At 36.6% G+C, this 17,931-nt stretch overlaps 1 protein-coding gene across 12 annotated transcripts in view; it reads right to left on the reverse strand.

The window, feature by feature from the left end:
• Positions 1-17,607, reverse strand: part of YTHDF3 (YTH N6-methyladenosine RNA binding protein F3) — a 36,431-nt gene extending 18,824 nt beyond the window's left edge. The window contains exons 1-8 of one of the 12 annotated variants that reach the window (XM_024126943.3): positions 17,281-17,607; positions 16,739-16,763; positions 16,554-16,608; positions 15,310-15,377; positions 13,299-13,444; positions 10,932-11,017; positions 9,270-9,314; positions 824-2,401 (exon numbers count right to left, since the gene is read on the reverse strand). In XM_024126943.3, coding sequence (XP_023982711.1) covers positions 824-2,401; positions 9,270-9,314; positions 10,932-11,017; positions 13,299-13,356 — 1,767 coding nt within the window. In that variant the 5' untranslated portion in view covers positions 13,357-13,444; positions 15,310-15,377; positions 16,554-16,608; positions 16,739-16,763; positions 17,281-17,607. Of the gene's footprint in view, positions 1-823; positions 2,402-4,823; positions 4,972-9,269; positions 9,315-10,931; positions 11,018-13,298; positions 13,445-15,309; positions 15,378-16,553; positions 16,609-16,738; positions 16,764-17,280 lie in introns of those variants that run through there. The other 11 variants (XM_028500782.2, XM_024126942.3, XM_028500784.2 and 8 more) reach the window with 11 other exon arrangements.
• Between the last annotated feature and the right edge of the window lie 324 nt (positions 17,608-17,931).

Below are 17,931 nucleotides of genomic sequence, written 5' to 3' on the forward strand. Positions count from 1 at the left end.
ACTAAATGTAAATTAGATAGCTAGTGGGAAGCTGCCGCATAGCACAGGGAGATCACCTCTGCGCTTTGTGACCTCCGAGAGGGGTGGGATAGGGAGGGTGGGAGGGAGGGAGACGCAAGAGGGAAGAGATATGGGAACATATGTATAACTGATTCACTGTGTTGTAAAGGAGAAACTAACACACTATTGTAAAACAGTTATACTCCAATAAAGATGTTAAAAAAAAAAAAAAAAAAAAAAAGAGTCTCACAGTGGGCAAATAACACAATTAGAAAGCAGAGTTTAAGTCCACTTCTCAATTCTAAGCTGCCTTTCTATAAAGTCAAATCCTTACTATATTTTGTACAAGTGCTTTAAGTGTACAAGTTATGAACATGCCTCAGGATTCTTGGGGGAAAATATCTATTTATCATAAATAGAAAATGTGTAGTACTCAAACATTTATTTAAAAGCTGTTTGTCTCAAACTCCAAATACAGTTTCCCGTAAAATTAAAGTTTAAGATTAGTGACTAGAATCCCTAGCCAGTTCTTAAGTCTGCTTAATTACAAACGCAGAACTCAGGGCTCTGATGAAGAATAAAGACCTTTATCACCTGAGGAGTATGAATAGGCAGGAAGCAAATTCAGAGTAAGGGTTACCTTTGGAAAGGCATCCAAGGCATTCACGGGGGTTGCAGAGTTGTTTCTTAAGCTAAGTGGTTGGTTGCCTTCAGAGTAAAGTTCTTAAACTCAGAATGTAATATTAAAAGGCATTAAAGATGTCCATCCATACACACCACCCCAATAAAAAGACCCTACACACAAAAATTACTGTACTCTTACCCTACGCATGGCTTCCTCCTCTTCTTGACGCTTTTCATAATGTGCAAAGTCATCAAAGATTGAGGTGGTGTGCTTGAAAGTAGCAATTATTTTAAGCACTTGCTTAGCTTTTTCTAGGGGTACCTCTTGGGTGTCCCTTGAATTGGTAACTGGTTTGTTGTCATTATTTTCTAAGCGAATATGCCGTAACTGGTTATTGGGAACATCTTTGACAAAGATCCATTTAACTTCAAATTTGCCCTTCCACTTATCCTGAGACCAGACACCGGCATACGCATTATAGTCCACAACAGACTTCATCTCAGCCACTCCACAAAAATGTCCACTGCCATTCACGCTGAAGAGCAAATAGAGTGGGCCCTTCCCATTCAGGGAACGGTAAGCGGCATCCAAACGCTTATTACCATGCTCAGTACTACACCAGATAGAGTACTTAATGGAACGGTGTATGTCATCCTCAGAATAGCTTTTAATTATAAACACCCGTCCGTTCTTCAGGTTCCAGTCAAAGTCTTTGGGATTGTAGTTGTTTATGGCCTTTAGCTTTTCCAGCACTGGATGCACTTCTACACTTGAAGGTGAAGCACTGGCAGGAACAACACCTAAACCAAAGTTTTCGCCTCCCCCTCCACTGTTCTGGTGGAAGCCCGCCCCCCTGTTCCGAGGAGCGAGCCAGCGATTCTGCAGCGGCTGCGGCTGCGCTGGGTGAGGCTGGGCCTGCGGCTGCACTCCCGGCTGCGGCTGCGGCTGCGGCGGGGGCAGCTGGCCTTGCACCAATGGTGGCGGCTGAATTAACGGCTGAGGCTGCTGGACTAGAGTCTGAGGAGGCAGAACTGGCTGGGCTGCTGGAGCCTTTACCACTGACCCCTTTTCATCCCAAGTTCCAATATTCATGTTGTGTTTTATAGGAGGTGGTGGCACGGCGGAGCCCCCAATACCCACACTGCCCTTGGGTTTGAGTTTCGGTTGAGGTTTGGCAGGCTTTCTGGCAATGGCAGCCCAGGAGGTTGGCTTAGGCGCTGCGCTGCTAACGGGGGGCACACTATTGGCTGCAATGCTAGTCATACCACTGCTGCTCAAAGCTGTTCCTACAGTTTTTGTCACTGCGGCTGTCAGGTCACCACCAATTTTCAGTCCAGTCATGCCTTGCTCAATACTGCTAATGCCAGGCACCTTACTCAAAGTATCATTGCCAAATCCAGCCTGTCCATCAGTAATAGCTCTCCCAAGAGAACTAGGTGGATAGCCGTAACTGCTACTATAAGCAGAACTTTGTGTTGATTGTCCCTGAGATCCACTTGTCCCCCATGTAGAGAAATCAGCATTACCAGGAAAAAAGTTAAATCCATGTTGACCAAGAAATGGAGGGGTATTTCCTAATGCCCCAGGTTGACTAAACACACCATCTGGTATATAATGATGTTCTCCATTACTCATTTGTCCATAGGTTGTCAGATATGGCATAGGCTGGTCTCCAGCTGTGGACCATGCTGCTTCCCCAAGAGAATATGGAAATCCAATGGATGGAGCATAGTAACTAGGCATGTATGGATCTGACATTGGTGGATAGCTGTTATTCTGGAAAACAAAAGATCACAATCAGGAGCGAAATAAGATTAGGGGGAAGAGAAACATCTGAAAGATTAAAATCAAATAGTTTTAAATAAATGGAAAACAGATGGCACCTGTTCCAGATAAACAAAGTTACAATTTCAAATCCAGTTTTATCAAGGAAAAACTTTACTGATGACTCTTTTTATTTTATCTGTAATGAAATTACAGGGTATTTTTTTGCGGGGGTAGGTGGGTGGGGGGATACGGTGGGGATTCTTTTTGTTTAAGAGCCAGATCCTCTGCGCACGATTTAAAAATACTCTCATTTCTACAAAAAGCTGATTTATAAAGTTTGCAGAAACACTGATTGTTAGCTTTATTTTTAGCAACTGATGAACAAAAAATTTATGTGCAAGGATTAAATAAACATGGAAACTATGCCAAATAGAGGAATTACAGTATACCTCTATGATGGAATCCAGTTCAGCAATTAAATTTTATACTTTCATAAAGAAAAACTAGAATAGAGAAATGTTCACACTCTGAGAGGAAAAACAAAAAGATTCAAGATTATACTTAGAGCATGATCCATATTTGTTTGTTTTGTTTAGCCTTGCTCGTTTTGAAAAAGAAAACAAAATCCTAATGGTTTCTTAATGGTTGGTTACAGGTGCCTATTTTCTAAATTTTACATAACAAATTTATCACCTTCCTGATCAGAATTTTAATTTAGAAATAGTAAGTTCCTATCACTTTTTCCAGAATTACTGTAATTAAATTGGCCTTTATTTTGAATGAAACTAATCATCCACTTAGTGATTTGCCAAAAATCAAAGCTTATTAAAGAAAAGACTCAGTCAAATTTGTTACTAGCCAATGTAAAAAATAAAATATTCTACGGATTTCTTTTGAAAGTAGGTTTCTTATGTCAAAAACATGTCTGATACAGCCGGCCCTCCAATCCACAGGTTCTGCATCCATGGATTCAACCAACCATGGAGCGAAAATATTCAGGAAGAAAAAACTTTCCATAAAGTTCCAAAAAGCAAAACTTGAATATGCCACACGGGCAACTACTTACATAGCACTTACATTATATTTGGTATTGTTAAGTAATCTAGAGGTGATCTGAAGTATACAGGGGGATGTGCATATGTTATATGCAAATACTACGCCATTTTATATACAGGACTTGAGCATCTGTGGATTTTGGTATCAGTGGGGGTCCTGAAACCAATCCCCTAGGGACACCAAGGGACAACTGTAATAGATTTTCGCTCTATGATTTAGGTGTGATTTTTAAAGCCTTGGACAGAGCTTCAGAATTTGTAAAATTAAGCAAGATGAAAAAACTAAGCTAGTCAAGAAAATGTGTATTCCCCTCCCAAGGGTCAATACCATTTTGCAGGCTGATTATTCACTTTCTTTACATAGACATTCTAAGTTCCCTGGAGCAAAGTGGAGAACGCAATGGAGCCGAGTGCAAAATGGAGCAAACCCAAACCCATTCCGGTCTTTTTGGCTGTTACTCTCTTGGGATCACTCTGCCACTGCTTTCCCACTCAAGAAAGCATAGCAATATAAATATGTGACAATTACTCACAGACACTACCTGGAATTCATTTTATTTTTTTAAAGGCCTATTATTGAAAACTAAAATGCTTTACTATTACTATTAAGTTACTTGTGACATACCTTACAACTATTAAAACTGTCCACTATCCATAAGAAAGCTAATTTCATATTTTGCCTTTTGAAATGACTCTGATATAATTAAATTAAAATGACAAGAGAATCAAATAAAGGCTGCATTTAAGTTAATAATTAAGACATAGATTTACTGAGTGTTTTCAGTAAAACTTGAACTTAAAAACAAAAAACAACTGTGTCAGCATTATTTAAAGAAAAAAATGACTTTAAACACATTTGATATTAAGTATATTCCACTGTATTCAAAACTGGAAATATATGTGTCAACCATTTACTAATTTAGTTGAACATATTCTTTAACTATACTGGATAATTATTAACCATATTTGAAAGTATAGTCAAAGAATGCTCACAATATTAGTATGAAGGAAAGGAAGCCTGAGGGAAGCGCAAAGTCACCAACAGTGGTTTCCAAAGAAAAAAAAAATTCTTGAAGAAATTAATGAGTAAGCTTCAGTAGCCATGGATATACACACACACACCTGTTTATAATTCAATCACCAAATTATTTATTGAAAGTAAAAGTATTCATAGTACTTCATACTGAAGTCACTGTGAGAAAGCCCAAAAATTTAGCCAATATTAATGAACATACACAATCAAGATTTTTTTAATTTTTAAGTTTTTTTGAAGTTATTAAAGGTTTCCCTTTATTACTTTTTTAACCAAACACTTACTGAATGCGTACATTGTGAAAAATACTGGTATAAAATATTCATTCTAAAAGAAAACCTACAGTTAAAGACACATTGCACAGGGAAGTGAATATATTCCACATGAGGGAAGAATAAGGAAGCTGAGTTGAATATGGAGGTAATCAGTTTCAGTTTCAAAGTTTTAATTTAGAATGTTGGCGTTGAAATCTGGACTTAGTAAGTCTTTACCTGGATGTGGGAGTGGAAAAACAGACAAGGTGGAAAATTTTTAAGTTCATTCATCATGATAAAGTGTTTGCAAAATTACACTCGTAACTTATGTTGAATATTCTTCCTTCACCCTCACAAATGCTGAATTTTACACCACAGTTACACATCAGGTTCCTAATTTGTCTATATCCATCACATGATTCAGGGATCAGCAAACTAAAGAGCCAAAGAGCAAATATTTTAAGCTCTGAAAGCCAAATACGGTATCCGGTTGCAGTCACATATTCATCTTCTTTTAACAACCCTTTAAAAAGCTGCTAGCTCAAGGGTTTCCTAAAAGAAAACAGGTTTTGGTCCCTGGGACACAGTCTGTCAACCCAGTTTTAACAGATTATCTAATATATACTGATTCCTATTAAAAAAAAAAAAGCCCCCCCAAGCTATATTATTAGATTAAATGGGTAACAAATTTTCGCCAATTCTGCCACTTCTGGGGCTGGACTAGGTCCACACCCTTGTGCTGTGGGGCCTTTTATTAAATATCTTTTCAATTATTTTTTAAATCATGGGTTTTACTACTTCACCCCTAAACTACTGATTTTGTCAAAACGATAAGTTTAAATTACTTTAAAATGTGCTCCATTAATCACAAGGGCCTTGTAAAACAGCTCAAGCTAATTAGCAGAGATGCACTGCCGTCCCTACCTGACTACAGAGCTATCCACAGTGCTTCTATGCTACCAACCTAGAATCCTTGAGTACACTGAATAAATGGCCTGCTTTCTCCAGTTTATCAAACAATGCTATTTATTTCCTAATTCTTTCAGTAGTTTTAGCTGAATGAGATGTTTTTTCCTCAGCTTTACAAAAGTAACCTAAGCAGTCTCCTTCCAAAAGGCAAGGGTTTTGGTTTGGGTTCTATTAAGAACAAAGTTGTAGGAAACTACTAAAGTTTAAAAGTAAGATATGGTCAACACATTTTGTATTAGCAGAGCTTCGATTATAATTGGAAATATTTTTAAATGTTTTGCTAAATGTAAGATAAATTTTTATTTGCTAGCTAAGTGGAATGAAAGGGAACAAAATTTCCACCTACTGATGATGGAAAACAGAAACTCAAAACTTTCTTTCACCTTTTACTTCAAACCTGGTACAACGAGGTACAATCAATTTAACAGTTTATGTCCAAATAATCACTTTAAAATAGTTTATTCATAATTCTGAAAGTGGTCAGTAATAGTGAAATTTTACTTTGTTGTTTAAAGATATATAACCTTTAACAAAGTGATATGAAATGTTTGGCATTTCCCTCTTACTCAAAAAATTGAAAAGGGGAAAATAACAATATGTACACATAAAAAATGATGTAATAATCAATGGATATAATTAAACACACTTGTAAAGTAACAGATCCACAAACCCTTTACCTAGAGCATAAACTTAGAAATGCAACCTGAAGGTGGATGTGAAGCCACAAGGTAACTAAATTCTAATCCCAACCCAGTACTTATCAGCTGTGTGAAGCCAATATCAAGTTACTTAAAACTCTGAGTTTTCTCAAATATTAAAAAGAAATAAAGATAATGTACCTAGGACACACTAAATATTCAATCAACAGTAGTTATTCCCTACTTTTGTAGTTTCTGTCAGTCATCATCAGATCATTTAATTTCTCTAACCCTGTTTCTTCGTTGGTAAAATGGGAAAATACCTGCTGCTCTAATCAATTACATATCTTTAAAAATCTAGTTATTAACTGCAAAGTGCTATACTGAAGTATAGGAGTTAATCTTGTTTTAATTTGAAAACTAAAATATAGAAAAGATGAAAAATTCTTCCTTTGAATTTCAAAATCATTTATAATTATCATTTCTTAGCCTTGTGAGTCAGGTCAATTGTTTTTCTATTATATCAAAGAAAACTTGAACAACACTAAGAAAAAATTCATGATTACTGTTCTGACCTGAGGACACTTTAATACAACTCAATTATAACTGAGTCTTTCAGTTATAGTAACTTAATACCTATTTTTACTTCATAAATATCCAAACTTCCAAGAAAGAACATTGTACAATGTCGTAGAAGTGCAATAAAAAATGGCTGAGGTATTATTCACCAAAACCAGCACATCTGCATAGAAAAATGGAAACTGCTTTCCATTAAGAACCTGAGGTACTTCAAACTCCAGAACTAACTACTAGATTAACAAAAAGTTAAGTTTAGTATACTTTTAATGTTTATGTACATTTTCTTCTATTATTTTAAAAATATTATTGTACTTCTCAAAAAGTAAAATACATGCATTTAATCACATAGATGACATCAGAAAAAATGTATCATACATTATACTCAATTAATCTGAATATTTCATCAACCATACTTCTTCATTCCCTAATTCGAGCAGTTAACCTAATCTACTTATTCAATACATACTTAATGAATGCCTACTACATGCCAGATACAGTGCCAGTCAACCTAGAATCAACCTAGAATCCTTGAGTACATTGGATAACCTAGAAAATAAGATAAAGAACATGGAGAAAATAAGATAAAGAACATGGTCTCTGACCTGGAGCACTTCACAGGTCTAGCAGGGAAGACATATTTACCCTGTAATTTGATAGGTATTGTTACAGAAATAAGAACAAAGCAAAACAAAAACTCTAGTACAAAGAGGAGGGGGCAAGTAATTGGAAAATCAGAAGACTTCATGAAGTGACAGACAGTCTGTGTGTGTACATCATACATATAAATGGAAAGCTTGAGATCATGAAAGAAAATATTCAGAAAATACTTATATTTTCAGAAAATAAGAAGTCCTATTCCCTAAACAAGTTACATGGATAAAGTTGACCAAAGATGAGGCAGGGAGGGAAGTGGAGCCATTTTAAGGGCACTCATATAATGAACATATCCACCGTGGTGAAGCTTTGATAGGTCTTTAACATGACGACGGCAACAGACTAGGACTTTAAGAGGACTGCTGAGTGGCAATATGGAATTACCAGTTAGGAAATCATTCCAACAGCAGAGATAATGAAAACCTTACCTAAGGGCAGTAATAACAGGGACAGAAAAAATCTGTTACTGTCTTAGTTCTCCATACCTCTTCTCTGATAAGCATGGCTAGGAATTTATTTCCCCATATATACAAGCAGACCAATTCAAACTTCATTTTTTTTTCCAATTTATTCTTCAAATTTATATGCACAAATTACACAGCATCTTTAACAGTACCAATTAAACCTGAATTTTTAATCAACTTAACCGTCAGATTATTCCGAGGAACTACAGAGAACTAATTTTAAGTCCTGAAGGACATACATTTACTTTTAAAATTACTATGAAAATTATTCCCTGAGAAATTGAGCATGAGAAAATAGAATATGCTGCCACAGAAGTAAAAGGCCAACAACCTGTTTTTAAAGCATCCCTGGGTTTGACTTTAGATATAAGCATATAAAACAAACATTAAAAACTTTTCTAGACTAAAGAATACCATTTTTATTATTTATAATATTAAAATCAGATGAAGGGATTTAATTTTAAAGACATCCTGTATATCTAGTTGAAAAAATTTTTAATTAACCAATTATTTCAGCTAGGTCAGTACAAGAAACAATAAATACTTGCATAACTTTACATGTGAAAATAATTACTTTAGATATTTCATCAATAAATCCACTTTTCACTAATCTACTTTAAAAGGTCAATTTGTAAAAACTTTTCTATTTTAGCTCAGTAACTAAGATAAATTTAAATTCTATACAGCTTACCTTTAAGATTTCAGATAATTTTCAGTTCTGCTCTCCAATAAACCCAGTTTTCAATATTCTATAGTGTTAGTATTCTTTAAAAGGTAAATATGTATCCTGGTTAGACAATTATTTTTAGTTATAACAGAAAGATAATTGCTGAAAACCTAATCAGCACTGGCCAGGAGAGGGAGGTAAAATATACCCGTACTGGTATTAAACTTTAAGACTTCTCTTTAAAGAGAACATTACATTGATTCTAACATCAGTAAGTGATTTAATTAATATAAAGTATAAGACCTTCCATTTAAACATCACATTAAAACAAACCTTTTATAGATGTTTTTGCCCCAACATAAGGAAACTTTCATGATTCAATTTAAAAACTGGGTTCACTAAGGTAAATGCCCTTATAGTCTTAAAAAATAATGACTTTCCAACACTTTAGGTGAAATCTTATGCAGAATTCCAACATGTAAAACACATGAAAAGCAAAGCACAGCTCTGGTTGCTGCACGGGTAGGATCCAGGTTACCCTCCCCAGGTCTCCCCTAGGCAGACCTGAAGCATCTCTGTGGAATGCCAAAAAATCAATCTTCTAAGCCCCTGTGACAAATAAATTATGAAACATCTGTTACCAAATAAAATGAGAAGATTCTCACAGGTAGCAATTCTCAAACATTTATAATCCATTAAAATTTCTTGAAAATAGAGTTTGAACAAGTCAGTCAGAGAATATTCATACCATACCCTTGTCTTAGAAATTCATTTTTCATTAAAATACAAAAAGTATAAAATCAAGTAGCAAAAAACAATTATGTAAACCAAATAAATTTCCCAAACTTATCTGATCATGGAGATACTTTTAGGAGACTATCTACTATACCTCATTATATCAGAATTTCTCAAAAAAGTTGGAAACACTGCCATAGGATGTTAACTGAGATTACTGTATGGGACCAAACAGAACAGAATATATTTCTTTTAGAACTTGCACTACACTTCACAACAAATGATCTTGCCCTATATTCCAGTGATATATCCTTTCACAACCTTTAGGTGGAAAGTAAATTTGTTATTGAGATCATAAAGGCAGATTACATAAGAATGAAGTAAACTTTTTCATTTTTTTTTAAAGTAGCCAAACTTTCACAGATTTTTATCACCCATTTTTATTCTTTCTTATTTATTTATTCCCTCCCAACATACGCTAGAGATCTAGATCAACAGATAGAAGGGAGTGGTTAAAAAGAAATAAATGTAGATCAGGTTGAACATAACCATGGCTCTCCAAAGTCCTAAAAATAACTGTACATTCCACAAATTGGAAAATACTTTTTTTCAAATTTTCTCTGCAACTGCAAAGTTCTGTAACAATATTTGGTTCCTTATTCTAAGTTAAAAAAAACAAGGTTAAGATTTCAAGGTACATTTTTTTTTCAAGGTACATTTTTTCATATGTCTTTTTATAAGCAAAACAACAAAGCAGTTTCATTCCAGAATGTTCTCTCTAAAGAAACTGGTTAATAATGAAAGTTCTTTTAAAATTTATTTCTAGTAGTGACATTTTTATTAACAAACAGAAAGAGATGCAGAATTGGTATACAGAGACTGAGAAATACCATTCTTTTTTGTCAATGTTTAAATCTAAATTATTCCTATATACAAAATCACAAGATTATTTGTGAAAAATTCAAACACAGAAGAACCTCAAAAGCGACCAGTTATTTGATTTGATGAAATTCTCCATGCCTACAATATATAAGCAAGTGTGTTTATAGTATCTTTACTTCTACTTCCTATGTTACCAGGTTACATACCAGGTTATATGAAAACTTTAATTATACTAACCAAAAATTTCAGGCACAAACTAGTCCTCTCCCACAAACTTCTAGCTAATTAAACCTTATAATCTGCTTTAGCTATGAAGATATGGCAGCAGCATTAAAAGATTAAATTCAACAGTCAAAAAAAAAAAATCTAACCACAATATATACAAATGTTCATCTTCATATCTCCGTATTTCATAATCTAGTTTCGGCCATCTCCAATTTCCAAAGAACTCTCTTGTGCCAAAAGCCTGCAGCTGCTATTCACTATTATATAGGCACACTGGGTTAATTCATGTTAGGGTTCGCCTCATTCAACTAAAATACCCACTTTAAAAAATCAATTAATACTAATGTAAGTTTAATTTCCTAAATATGTGACTGTCACACTTACCTGATTTGTCTGGCTACTCAAGTATGGCTCAAAATCATCATCATTTACAGCATCTTTTTGATGAATCGAACCGTTTTGCACTGAAACTAAAAAATATGTTTGTATTAGATGTATTGTAATTATCTTTATGAAACTCACAAAATAACCTAATATTTTCAATATTTTTCAAATCAAATCGGAAACTTATCCTGGGTTCTTTGTTCTTTTTATTTAAAAACCCCCTTTAGGATTAACTTAATTTTGGATACAAATATTTATGTGCCACCAAAAACTTACAAATCTTGTATATATAAGCTCAAGAGTTCATAAATACAAAGTATATATACACTTCTCATTACTAAAAACATAACGTAAATATCCAAATTTCAACCCTGTAGTAAGCAGTTAAATTAAAATGTTGGAAGGGTTTGCTAATGCTATATTTGAATCTAAAATAACCACTTTAAGCAGTGTTGTTGACAAGACAGATTTCTGAATGTTCTCTATCTTTGTTACATCACTTTACTACTCAGTCCAATAAAGGTAAATAAATAACCTTGTTTGGTAACCGCCGTTAAAATAAATATCTTAAATGTCTCCAGTTAAAGAAAGTGGCTAAAATTCACTTGAAGCAATATCACAATAAATAAATATTACCATAAAAAAATCTAAATAAAAAGGGCCTTTACTCTAAACAAAAAACAATGAAGACTTTCACAAGAAAGTATAAATAAAACTAAGACACTAAAGATAACCATGTTTACTCTTGCAACATACGAGAAAACCAGTCAGAGTGATTTATAATGCCATATTTGTTCAGAGATCACTTCCATAAATGCTCTATATAAAGCTGTTGTTCTGGACACTGTCTCAGTGCTTTTGAGCACAGACTCGATGTAAAAAAGATCCTGGGTTTGAATCCCAAGTGCAACACAGAGAAGCTGGGGGATCTCTAGTTAGTAACGTAGCCTGTCTAACTCTGATTACTTCTCTATTCAAGGAGGTTATTAATAGTACCTACCTCATCTCATCTGAGTATTCAATGACAGTATTTAATAATCTTGGATATTATTATCACATAAAATATTACAAGATCCAAACAGGACTAAAAATTACTTTAGGACCACATAAACAAGCTTATGACTAATCTCTTGGAAACAAAAAAAAGCCCCTCAATACCTGAAGATTTATTGCTTAAAAATACAGTATTTTAAAATACAATACTTAAAGATAAAATATTATAAATTAAGGTTAGGAGCAATGGATTTACGTTGTGTGTTCTTCTATAATATCATAACATCTTTATTTTCCCTAATCATTCCAATGAGTTCAGAGACATAAATGAAATATACAAGTTGACAGTCATGGGAGCAAAGATAGGTAAAATCCCTTAGTTCTTTGCCACCCACTGAGTAGCAATGATCACTCAAAAAAATACTACTCTGTGAAGCCTTCAAAGTAGAGCTCTCATGATTCTGCACTGCCCCTCAGAGACTACAAGAGAAACCTCAAGGTCACCGTGATCCTGGCTCCACTGAGGTGGCTTAACTGCATTTGATAAGGAATGCATCAATGCCAAAGTTGAGCTAAATGTGCTCACCAGAATTTAAGCATGTAACAGCCACTAGAAACAAAATTAAAGCGGAGGGTACCTTAGGTTATTTCAAGTGGGCTTATCATTTCAGCCCAAGAGATTCTAACATATCTGTTCTCCTTTACCACTCCTCTATCAAAGATAGTTATGCCTGGTCTATTACCTCCTGAAAAAGAATTCTTCACTATGCACCTGGACTGGTACATATTTGTCACTGTTACGTACGTATTTGACAGTATCTGAAACAGCTACTCATTTCAAAATTACAACTATTATCTCTTGTATTCATTAGATTATCAGAAATTTAGTCCACACTGCTAAAACAGTAAAAAAGTACCTACTTAAAATTTATCCAAATATATATTATACTGCTCTTCTTACTCATCTTCTCTGTTCTATCTTTTCTTCTAATTCTAAGAGGCTGAGACTAAGAAAATATTCTCATACACTAAGTAAATACAGTCTATAGTCATTTATAATGATGCATTAAAATGTCTAAGTCCTAAAAGATTATTCAAGGACTATGTCAATCTAAGAAAAAAATGTTTTAAGTATTTCACGCATACTGATAAGCAATTTGCATCAAATTAGAATCTGAATAAGAAGCTAGCCCTAGAGTTTCAGAAGCACACCTTTCTTAAAGAAATTCAATTGTCTTAAAGACTTCAGGTTTTGAACATTACTTAATGACAATCTAATGTCTTGGAGACTGAAAGCCATTAAATAGTAATGAAATCCAAGCTAGTCCCATAGTCTGTACAAGTTCTTCAGGGAAAAAAGAACAGATGACTTACATGATTCTTCGCCTGTTTCCTCTGCTCTATGAAGCAGAGTCAAATCAAGATAGAACATGGGCCTTAGGAGCCAGGTGATTCTTTGCTCTGGTCCTGACTACATCAAGTTAGGAAAGTCAACAGATCTGTGCATCATGTTTTCCCACCTACAAAAACAGCGACAATACCATATACCCTCTATCTCCTTATAGGAATGTTTTGAGGATTAATAAAATGAAGCCTAAAATAACAGTAAAGTGCTTTGCAGTCATTTCCCGAGGGGTTAGGGGTAGGGTGGGGAGAGGATACAAAAGATATTGCCAAGATACAAGGCATTTTCCACTACTTTTCTGAAACACTAAAAGATAGCCAAATTCAGCCTAATTCTTTTAAATTGCAGTACCAAACAATGACTATGTCCCTCTGTCGGGACGGGCAGGTGAGGAGAGGAGGGAAAAGATAAATTCCTTTCCATATATTTGCCTATTTATAAACTTAAGGGATAGGAGGAAGCAGGCAGCAAGGCCTGAGGCTACTAGAAGCATGGGATCTGACACTTTTATCTGTGGTGCCTGCAGGGAAAAGGAATGGTACACTTTTATTCCAGCAAGCAAAAATTCCACTTGTTAAATAAATAAAAGTGATATGAAGTCAGTTTTAAATTATAGGCCAATAGGTACATAACTATCCTTAAATTTCTACTATCCTTCAGTACTACCCTGGCCAAGGATAAAAGAGTTCTAATATTTAACATAGGGACAATCTATTAAAAAGAATTCAAACTTATAAACAAGTAAACCTAGAAGTATTACTTATACTACAAAAGCATTTTTGCCTTACATAGAGACTGATATAGAATTCCTTTTAAATTTTTGCTCCTTTAGTGCATTTAAGGACATACAGAAAAATACTTAGTAGAAAATCAGACACTGAAGCCAGGTGTTGGGCTAATGCTATCAACTGAAGACTATTAAGAAAGGAAATACACAGTCCCTGAAATCATGTTAAGTCAACTAAAAAGGATTACGCTTTCAGAATTCTGATAATTCCTCAGGGACATGCATTTTTCATGAGGTTGATAAGTTCTGAATTCAAGTTTAATACCCATATTCTTAGAACACCGGGACTGTAGTTCAAGAAAAAAAACTTTGCTTTCTGCTTCATAAAAGTAAAAAGAAAAATTATAAAACAATTTTACTAGCTTGAAAACCAAGTCAACTAAGGCAGAGTAGTTTTTCTTAAACACACATATAGCTACTTGTATCAGTTCACCGGAGCTGCTGCCTTTTCCTTGTAATTCTCAGAGGCATAAAAATACAAGTAATGTGTATGTGTATTTGTACACTTGTAGTACCTACCAATTTAAAGCAGCTTAAATGATTACCAATACTTTTAGGCCAATAGAATTTTTCCCTCCTGCCAGGTCTTAGGCAATAGTCTTCCTGCACCTTAACAATAAATAGATGAGGTGAGGCAGCAATTATCATGGCTAGTAGAGCAATGGACTATTTTAACTACAACAACCCTGGTAACATACAATAGGATTTATGGCCAGAACTGTTACTTTTATTTTACAAAGAGAGGGGAAATTCTGACCAAAAGGTGCAATGTGTTCAAGCTCACTTGGCAAGTCAGCAGTATGAGAACACAGGTCTCCTAGGAATCCTAGTCCATTGTTCTATCCATGGATGAAATTATGAACTGAAGAGTAAGGGGGAAAGTAAGAAAAATTTCTTGGAATAAACAACTATCCAAATTCACACTTTGTATGTGTGTCTAGATACATCTAACAGAGGTGATACAAATGAATTAAAAAAATTTTACTAACCAATAAATATTTATTTGTAGTTGATACACAATTTTGTTTATAGAAAATTTATATCTCTGATATCAAAGATGTCATGAGGACATCCCTAAGTGAAATATCTGTCATAAATCAGACTTACAGTAATACAGCAATGGCTTACAATACTGTAGATGCTCTATTTTGTTTTGTCAAACAAGTTAAGTACTTCATAGAACTTGCACTTACCTTAAAGCAGGTAACACAAAACACTTAGCATTTCAAATAGCCTTGCAAAGTGCCACCTCCCCACAGATCTAGGATAAAATAATTTATGCTAGGCAATAATGACCACAGATTGCACATATGTCCAAGTCTATATACTTCCTAATGGGCAGACTAACAGAAAAAGAAATTAATGGATCATTCTTTTTAGATTTACAAATACATTTTTAAAAACTCACTTAAAATAAATCAACAATATCAAATTCTGAGCTCTGTGCTTACACCACAGAAGATAATTCTAAAATTTAAAATTGTTTATATACATCTTTAATCAAAATAAAGCAATGGATTTGTTACCTAATACAGTGCCATATAACTAGTACGTAAAAATTCTCAAAAAAATTGTCCTACAACTCAAAAGAAAATTAAGCTGTGCATACAGAACCCACTCCTTTCAAATGTGCAGCAGCTAATAAAACCCTAAGAACGTAAGGAGCACCAATAAAAGACATTAAACTTTACATCTAAAAGGCTACTGTGGATCTTACTTTGTAGGTAACACTTCACTACAGAAATAAGAAACAGGAAGCATAATTCTGTTTAGTCTAATTTCAAGCCCTATTACAAAATGTAATAAATACACAGTTCACTGTAATGTTATTTAATTGGCACCGTCCCAAGAAAGCAGTTATTGTTCTACCCTTACTAATGTCATATGATTAATGTCATGTTTCAGTCAGCTGACTGTATGGTTCCATATTAATAAACACAAACCACACTAATTTTTTTAAATGCTTGACTTTCAGCAGTACTTTTTTTTTCTTTTAGCCAAAGAATAAATCATATAATCCTGGCAGGAACCTCAACAAATTATTTCCTTCCCAATCCTTTCTAAAGTACCATATTGAGTCAAACCTTGCAAGACTACAGAGCAAGATGACATGCCTGTTCCGCTTTGATCTCTAACTGGCTATTGCCTCAATGTGACCGACTTAACAGAACCGGTGACTAACGGTACAATTTCCACTACTGGGACACAGAATTCTATGTGGGCTGCGCGTTCCAACGTAAACCAGACAGGAAGAAAATGTCCACTTATCTACATACATTGGGAGAATCTGTGGCAGAAGTCACATAATACAGACTGTAAAATTAAAGAAATGTCACTACATTCATAACAATACCTCCTTAAGTGAAATACAAGCTAATAAAACTGTTTCCCGTATCACTTTGGTTTCTATAAAAGTGGCTTCTAAGCAAGGACCTACCAAACTTTCGGACAGCATTTGGCTGCCTTAGCCGAGACGAACTGTTTCTCTAATCCTACATTTCAAAAAAACAAAAACAAAACAAAACAAAGACAAAATATCAAAACCAAAAAGGCCTTCACATAGTTTAAAACTAACATCAAACCAACAATGAGAAATAAAGGTAAAAAAATATCCGAACTCACCTTTATTTCCTTGCCCTTTAGGTCTCTGTGTAGCAAGATGAAAGATGTGGTAATAAGGAAAAATTTAAAAAAAAAAAAAAGAAAAGAAAAAAAAAGGAAGAGAGGAAAAGCGTGTTAATCAGAGACGTTATCCCAGACAAGTTATTTTAAACAATCCGCGTAGGAGTGAAACCCACCACATCCTCCATCGCCACCGACCGCCCACCCATGCCGGGGCTTAGCCCTCCGACCCGCCACTCGGAAGCCGTCTCCCGGCGCTCGCCCGGGGTGAGCCCCACTTCTGCCGCCCTCAGGACGCGTTCGAAGGCCCCGGAGCGCAGTCCTGCCTCCACCCTCCGCGGCCCCCGCGGCCGCCCGCCTGGACCTCAGGCTCCGCGGCCCGGGCGCACGCCCCGGCTCGGGCGGCGGGACCGCAGCCAGTCGTGCCCGGGGCACCGTTACGGGCCCGGCGGCGGCGGCGACGGGGAGGAGCCGGAGCCCCACGCGAGGGTGGAGCTCCGGGGCTCGGGCCTTCGCCGAGCCTGCGGCCTCTGCTCCCTCACCTGATCCACGCTAGTGGCTGACATTCTTCACCGCAACCCGAGAGCTGCTGCTGCTACCGCCGCCGCCGCCTGGGCCTCTCCCCGTGCACTCACAGCAGTTGGCTGCCGCCCTCGGCCGAGAGACTCTTCCAGCCGCCGCCGCTCGCTAAGAAGCCAGAAAGAGGGCCTCGCGCTCGGGAGTCGGTGGAAGGGGCCCGTCTCTTCCGCTTGCACGCTCTCCTCCCCTCTCGCTCTCCGCTTCTCGGGTCCACAATGGCGGACAGGCTCCCTAGTCTCACTTCCGCTCTGAGCCTCCCTGACCTTCCGCTCTCCACTCTGACGTCCGCGCTCACCTCGCTCTTCCTCCCCCACCCTCCCGCCACAGGCCTTGGCTCCGCCTCCGCACCCTCACGTGATCTGAGACAGGCTCGACCAGCCGACCTCTCGGCGCATGCGCCGCTTACGGAGCGCGCTTGTGCGGCTGCGAGCGCTAGCTTTCCGGGGCGAATCGGTGCCTTTCTTCTGTCCGGCTCGGAGGCCGCGGGGCGCGCGTCGGGCGGCGGCAGCGGCAGCGGCAGCAGCGGGGAGCCGGGCCGGAGCCGGAGTCCGTCTCATTCTGGGCGGGAAGTGGGCGTGGGCGGCAGGCGGGGGCTGCCCGGCATTGTAGAGCCC

Source organism: Physeter macrocephalus, chromosome 15 (genome assembly GCF_002837175.3).
Source record: "Physeter macrocephalus isolate SW-GA chromosome 15, ASM283717v5, whole genome shotgun sequence".
NCBI classification, from domain to species: Eukaryota; Metazoa; Chordata; class Mammalia; order Artiodactyla; family Physeteridae; genus Physeter; species Physeter macrocephalus.